The following is an 8,366-nucleotide window of genomic DNA, read 5'->3' on the forward strand; positions in this document are numbered from 1 at the left end:
AGGTGTGAAATCCATTAATTAACTTAGTAATTAAGCAGTTCATTCTTTTCAACCAAGAACCGATGGTGTTAGTATTAGGGGCGAATGTTAACCGACATCCTCAGTTAGTGATTTACAGCCTGTAAGGGTGCAGTAATAGTTATCAAGAGGTCTAATTATGTCATGTTCGAGAGGAATCTGAGTATCAGCTCAAAAAGAGATTAATTTATAGTAATAAGGTTGCGAATGTGAATTGTTTGCGAACTGATGATAGCTTAGTTCTCTCGAATTATGATCAGTGATATCTGATATTAAAAGAGTGGGAATATTGTGTGATCCAGTAGGAAAAAAAACATCAATTAATTTTATATTTTGTATTATTATTTACTCAGTCTGGGCAATAACACCGTGGTCAGTCATCTCCTAGATAACGATAACCAAAAACAAGAATTGTGGAGATGTCAAATCTCATCATCCCACTTTGTGACATTATGTCATTTTGGCATGTAGCATTAATTATGGTTAAGTTAATTTTAGTAATGAAGTAAAACATCTCAGCCATGGGGAAATGCATAATATCGTAAATTAGATACTATTAGTTAGCCAATCAAAACACATTATTTTGTCATGTGCTACGCTAATTGTTCATATTTCTGCTGACACTGAGCATGGTTTGGCAGTTGAAAGACTTTTTCTTAATATGGCCAATCAAATGAATGTAAAATTAAAGTAAGGTCATATAAAATAATCCTTTATCTCCATGAACAGTAATACACCTAAGCAAACAATATTTGGCTGCATACTATACATTGCTTTTCCATATACTTTTGGGAAAAGGAGATCAGTTGAAAAGCTTTGCAACTTTATGCTACCGGTAGGTCATTTTAAGTAATCATCTGCAAACAGTGCTGATAACGAATCTTCCTCATACAGGCTAGTAGTCATATTTTGTAAAATGACCATAATTATATAACATCCACAACAAGGCAGCAATACCAGTTGTCAGCAATGCATTGTTAGTTGCAATGTGCTAATGAGACTGATATTGTGGCACTCAAATTGGCAGCGAACTATTCTTAGTTGTAGTGTGCTGTCCTGACTAATCATGTGCAGTGCATCACGGATGAATTTTTTGAACCCCACACAACGCTATGGAGGACTTAATCCCTCCACTTTTGGCTCTGCGAAGGAGCAATAGAATACAAACAAATCACCACAGGGATTTGGCTGGCATGCCGATGGCATCTCCACTGTGCAGCAGCTGGCTAATCAGTATTATTGATTGATACTTGAACGGCCAATCAATGAAGATCACCATGGAAAGATCAACTCGTTATGAGGGATTAACAATCAAGTACCATTTCATATATATGGACAATAGAAATTAATTTGAAAAGTCGTGCATATTCTGTACATTTAGAAAACTTGCATGATGACTTGATGAGAGACCTATCTTGATGAGCTTCTTTTAAACAGTGTAAATATATCCTGCTGTTTAAATATGAAAGGTAATAATCTGAGGTTCGGAAAATTAAATTCCATATAAAAGCAGCTTGTTTAAAACACAAACAACAAAAAATATTTAAAAAAAAATGAATTTACACTTCAATCTAAACCACGTGTTTAGTCCTTAAGCAGTAATGACCCTGATATGGATTGACTATACATGTAAACAACTACCAACTAGTTCAATTTGGATGCACATGTATTGTATGGGACTGGCCATTTAATTGTAAGGAATTAAATTATTATTTCTGACTCTGGTATTTTTGGTTTTATTTCATTTGACACACGATAAGTTGTTCCAAGTAAAGAAAGAAATGACATAGTGTCCTTTTTATACTACAAATCAGGACAAGACAATAGTTTTCTAGTATTCCTCCCCTCCCCCTTTAGAAACTTAAACGGTCTCTCCCTGATAAAAATTTGGCTTCAGTGGATGCTCTGCAAAACTCAAAGCAGTTGCCATTGTAAACACTGTTTTAAAATGTTAGCACCAGAAGATGAGAATTTCAGCTTGGCAAAGGTGCGTTTCAATCACACGAATGAATTGGCGTGTTGTACATAATACATGTAGTTCAAATTATGATGAAGTTAATAACAACGGAAGTTTTACTGATTGAAATTTGAATAGTCAATGGATGATGACCATCCACGGAAAGACGATAATGTCATGCGTGATTAACAATCAGATACTAGTTCAAGAATCAAGTGATCTTAATGTCCATAAAAAAGTGAAATAAAGTTGTCTTGTCTATTCTGTACATTTAGAGAAGGTTCATTGACTTTTTTGCAATATGTTGATACTTTTACTTTATTCAGATAAATCTGAATCAATTCACGAACCCTTAGGTTTAGACAATTAAATTGCAGTAGACAGTCACTTTTTTTAAATTAAAAAACTAAATGAGCAAATCCTGAATTTACAAATCATGTAACGACCCAGTCACAAAGCTGAATATACACAATTGTTCAATGTTAACTACATGTGTAGTAGCAGAGGGGCAAGGTGAACATATCATTTTGTTTTTTTTGGGGGGGGGAAGCGATCTTTTTGAAAATCGAGCCTTCTACGAAATGGGGTGTGGAGGGGCTCATACCTGTATCAGAAATGCCGATCAGAGCCTTGTATCGACCCCATAATGAATCCTTGGTGATATATTTTAGGTAAAGAAATTCCACGATGGTTAATATGATCCCGCTTATGTGTTTTCAAAAACCTGTTAATGGCATCGGGGCCTTAAAGAAAATACTGATTTCTTAATTACCAAAAGCCGATCCGGGCCATGTATGTAAGCCTGGTTGTGTTTTGAAATCAACACGGGCCAACTATTTCACTGAAGCATGACAAGAATTAAGGCCCAGATGTGGTCTCATGGTGCAAATTTTGTTTTAATTTAATTAATTAGCAAAAGAAGATGACCACGACCAAATGAATGTTTCATATACTATTTCACAGGTAATTATTTATTAATATTTATTATTATTATAATTGTTAATTTGTAATCAGGCACACGCTCCAAGGTGAACCCATGGGTGCAAAACGAACACCCTTAGTGGGTTGGATGGGGCTAGCAAGTTCACCTGGGTCAAGTTATATTCGTTACAATTACCCGTTGATTCCTATTTCACTATTTCAGCCAATTGCAGCTGTCACCCAAGTTATAATAATGTTTTTGTACAAACGCTGGCAAATATTGTCCGTCGCTTGGATTCGAAGCCGAACGAAGTTTCACAAGGCGACCATGGAAGGAAGAGTGTCATCCGCCTTAACCTCTTCACTATCACATCACTGAATAAAATATTGTTTGGGATATATAATTTTTCACATTGTTTCAATATCCACACACCTACGTAAGACTAAAGACAAGACTGGATTTATAATTTCTCACAGTATTGTACTATTTGTATAATACTAAATCGACAGACTGACAGAAAATGTATAATTCCTCACAGTGTTGTTCTATCAGTGTAGGACTAAACATACAGATAGAGAATTAATAATTTTTCATCCTGTTTTGCTATCAATATCCAAGGAATTAAATAAAAAATCACATCTGTTGTGTCATGTGTACATGTTTGCTTAACATCACAAGTATAGTGTAGTCAGTCAATTTAAATGTAGGCTTGTTTGTGCTGTATGTGGGGTATAAAAAAATATTATAATCAGTTTTAATATTATCCATGGGTCTGCACAGCTGATAAAGCTTTAAATTTAAAAACAAAATACAGCTGTATTGTTCTTCAACTAACTGAGGGATCTTAAAAGAGTTTTAAAACGAACTGCGTGTGAACAGGTGTGGTTTCAATGTAGCCGTGTATATATAAAATACGTTATTTTTAGCAGCATAGTAGAACATGCAACTCAACGTCACTGTGAATTTCCATGTTAGTGGAAAGTGAAGCATTTCCTTGCACAGGATTCCAGCACTGGTTAGTAGGTTAAGAAAATGATACATTACAATATATACTGAAATCTTGTATATCCGCTGACCGGTGATGAGTAATTAAATAGTTGTAATGATAATCATGAGTGATTCTGTACATACTATGGAATCTCGTACGGGTAAATAAGCTCCACAAAAAACTAGAGGCAATTAAGAAATACCTTCCAGTACATGATTCTGTCAAACAGGAGTTAAAACAACATCAGGAAGCCCAAATGGAATTTACAGAAGGCACAGAACAGTTATTGAAACCAATTGTCAAACCAAACAAAACAATTGTTACAACAACTGACACAACAAAAAGCTCTTGAAACATTACCAGTGGATATTTCTGGTCATCTTCAACCCACTCCACCGCCCCATCAACAGCTTCAACCACCACCACCAGTTCAACCATCTCAGCAACCTCTCTACAACCACCACCAAAAGTTCGGACTAACATCATAGATAAATTTACTGAGAAATGTATTGCCGCTATCAGCGATAAAGACCAAATATTTTATATTTCAGCCTTTGGATATGGTGGTAAAGATCAATATCTAAAACCCAAATCTATTAAAACTTTAAAAGGTGCCGAATAGGTTATCACGTCGCTACTAATACTAAGCAGATCAAATCTGAGGAAGATATTAAGAATTTTGAAATCTTTAACCATGCAGTAAATGAACATGCTGCAATTGTAAAACAGAAAAGGTTAGAAAAACAGGAAGAAATGAATCATAAAATTAAAGAAGCAGATTAAAAGAAGATTAGAAATAAAATCTAGGTCTAAAACAATGAAAGAAATATAAAAGCTGAGTCATAGTCACTCCAGCAGCACGCTCTGGAACCACATCACTATATCAGTAAATATGTTGACACAGTCACACTTGACTAATAAGCAGCGGGTGGTGCGTGGTCAAAGATACAGTAAAAGCGGAAGTGATAGGACAGTCAGAAGAGTAACGATAAGAAGGGCAGAAATAAGTAAAAGAGTGTCAGTGTACGTTTTCGTCCCTTCATACTGGGACAAATCTGGCTACCGTAGCGGCAATTAGATAAGGAACCTCGACCGGCTTAGCCCTGATAATCACTAGGTCTTACTTGTAGCTTACTAGTTCATTGGAATGTAATTTTGAAAATCTCCTGATTGTGAGATACCAGGTCTGCAATTATCGATGATAATTTGTTCCAAGTTACTGTTGTACATGGAAAGAAGCTGAACAATTTGTCGATACTGACTTTACCTGGAACTTTTTCCTATGGTTTGCCCTAGTTTGTCTATATGCCAGGGTCAGGTATTTGTCCGCTGGTATGTCCACTAGGTTATTCGCAGTCTATTACAACATGGTCAACTGGGCCTTGGTTGGCCTCGATTTGAGTGATTACCACTGAAGATGGTTCAATATTGCACTGACACTGCTAGTGTTACAATATTTATTTGTGGAATCTGAAAGCTCTCCTCTGAACCATCTGTATCTTAATTATTAGATTTTTATTATGTGGGTTCCACACAGTAGAGCAATACTAAAGACCTGGTCGAACCAGAGTGAAATATGTTGGAATTTTTACTTCTTCATTGTTGATTTGGAGGTTGAGGCGCAGGAATCCAAGGTTACTGTTCTCTTTTTTCACTATCTTGTCTTTTTGCCTTTTCCATGAGAGGTCTCTGGACAATTCCACCCCAATATATTTTGTTGCCTGCTCACTGGCTATCTTATGCCACTTAAGAGTATATTCAGACAAGATTGGCGACTTTTTACTGTTAACTCTTAGGATGCTGCATTGTTCTGGGTGGAACGACATACCCCAAGTTCTTTCCCAGAGGGCCAGTTGGTTCAGGTCTTCTTGAAGGATCTCACAGTCCTTGGAGGAATTTATTTCCAGGTAGACTATACACTCATCTGCAAAAGGTCTTATATTTCCAGGTAGACTATACAGTCATTTGCAAAAGTTATTGTGTTGGATTTGACACTCGCAGGTGGATCATTGATAAACACCAGGAATAGGAAGGGGCCAAAAACACTCCTTGAGGTACGCCACTAACAACCGGTGCTGGGTCTGCTGTTGCTCCATCTACTATAACGTTCTGCGATGTATCTGTCAGGAAATCTCAGATCCATTTCTGGGTATTACCCATGATGCCATAGTGGTCCAACTTACTGAGGAGTCTTTTATGGGGGACACAATCGAAGGCCTTACTGAGGTCAAGGATAGCAAAGTCATACTGCTTCCCTCTGTCTAAGGATTTGGCAAGCTCATCCACTAGGGTTATGAGCTGTGTTTCACAGCTTCGTCTGGCACGGCAACCGTGCTGACATTCTGTTAGAATGTTGAAGTGATCTAGGTGATGCATCGTGTTGCTGACTATAATGTATTCAAGCATTCTGCAGCAGATACATGTAAGGGATACGGGTCTATATTTGCTGGCCTTGAATCCTTCTCCATTTTTGAAGATAGCTCTAACGTTTGCTGTTGCCCACCAATCAATGGACATAAACTGTTGAGAGGCACCTCTGGTGATTATAACGCAAGTATGGTGCACACTCTTCTGCTAGATCTTTCAGGATCCTTTGCTGAAATCAAGTCTGGTCCTGTGGCCTTCTGTGGGTTAATTTTCCGCAACATGCTGTCTACACCTTCTTCAGTAATTTTGATGTCAGGTATTGGTGGGTAAGCTGAAAGTATACAGAACGCTAGTAATCCCAACTCTACTATACGCTTGCGAAACATGGACTCTGCACACAACTTGCCTCAGAGGACTCATCAACATGAAGTGGCAAGACTGGATCCCGGATGCTAGGGTCCTTGCCAAAACAGCCATTATCCACACCATCATGGAGTCACATATGCGATGAGTAGACCATTTAGCCTACATTTAGACCGTCAGCTTCCGAAAAGATATTTTGTATGGCGAGCTAGAACAAGGAAAACACTCCAAAAGAGGTCAGAGGAAACGTTGCAAGGACACCTTGAAGAAGTCATTAAAGGATTTTGGCATAAGTACTGACACATGGGAGCCGACTGCTCAGGACAAGGGCTTGTGGCGCTCCTTCATCGCAAAGGGCTCTGCAGCTTGCGAGGTTAATAGAACAACGCAACTGAACAACGGAGGCAGACTAGGAAAGCCCTAACCAACGACCCTACAATCTACGTTGCTGCCATCTTGTGTCCACACTGTCATATAACATTCAGGGTGCACATCGACTTCTTAAGCTACCTACGCACCCACAAACCTATCGATTCCCCACAAACATTGGATGGCAAAAGTGATTGACGAAGACCATACTTGTCTAGTCCTATGTCAATTGTAGTTCATCCAACCCAGTCTAAGCACGCTGCTTGTTCTGTAATTATTGCTATGTCAATGGATTATACACGGATGCTGATATAAGCATGTGTCTCCATCAGTACTGTAATCATATACATACACATCTGTGGATAGAAAGCTTATTTATCTTAAATATTTTCAGACATTAAATAATAAGAGAAAGAATACATTTATAAAGTTTCCACTGGTAGAATTAAATTTGATGTATTAAGAGTGTATGATAAATTATTAATAGAACCACAGGGATTAAAAGTTTGAAGAACAAATATCTAAGTTGTGATAAAATCTTTCAAAGAGGTTTGCTATTGTTATCTGCATTGCTTGTAAAGAAGATAAGTAAGCTAGAGAGAAACAAGAGAGAATGAGTGAATTAAGGAAAATGTACAGAAAGTAATTCTTACCGACTAAACTCAATTACGAAGAAAGAGAAATTAAAAGAAAGAAAAATAAAAGAAAGAAAGCGAAATATTCGAGAATTTAACTTAGCAAGAGTAATAAACTTGTTATTTTACATTACAAATAATGTGATATGTTTGATCAGTGAACAATGAGAAACACTGAAAATATTTACGAAAATTGTTTTGTTTTATTTTGTGAGTGGTGCCATGTATATGATTTAACAGAAATATCGTATTTTTCAATTAGATCCAGATCATCTTGTAAAATGTACCTACTAAAGATGTGTGTGTGTGTAAAATGTACCTACCAAAGCTGTGTGTGTGTAAAATGTACCTACTAAAGCTCTGTGTGTGTGTAAAATGTACCTACTAAAGCTGTTTGTGTGTTAAATGTACCTACTTAAAGATGTAAAGTGGAGGACGAAAGGACCGGTTATAAATATTATTTACTTGTAAAGGATGCACTGTCATGTTTCCTTTTTAAAGCTGAAATAATCTCTTTCACTCCTCTCTATGTTATATATATATATATATATATATATATATATATATATATATATATATATATATATATATATATATATATATATATATATATATATATATATATATATATATATATGTATATATATATATATATATATATATATATATATATATATATATATATATATATATATATATATATATATATATATATATATGTATATATATATAGATATGTATATATAT

At 36.1% G+C, this 8,366-nt stretch overlaps 1 protein-coding gene across 1 annotated transcript; it reads right to left on the reverse strand.

Moving 5' to 3' along the window:
• Positions 1-5,432: 5,432 nt before the first annotated feature.
• On the reverse strand, positions 5,433-6,261 carry LOC149777014 (uncharacterized). The gene is made up of 2 exons (XM_089941375.1): positions 6,069-6,261; positions 5,433-5,809 (listed from the first exon to the last, which is right to left on the reverse strand). Exons 1-2 carry the CDS (start codon positions 6,259-6,261, stop codon positions 5,433-5,435), a joined length of 570 nt encoding a protein of 189 aa, XP_089797501.1.
• Between the last annotated feature and the right edge of the window lie 2,105 nt (positions 6,262-8,366).

Source organism: Sinohyriopsis cumingii, chromosome 18 (genome assembly GCF_028554795.1).
Source record: "Sinohyriopsis cumingii isolate HCF-2022 chromosome 18, ASM2855479v2, whole genome shotgun sequence".
Taxonomy (NCBI): domain Eukaryota; kingdom Metazoa; phylum Mollusca; class Bivalvia; order Unionida; family Unionidae; genus Sinohyriopsis; species Sinohyriopsis cumingii.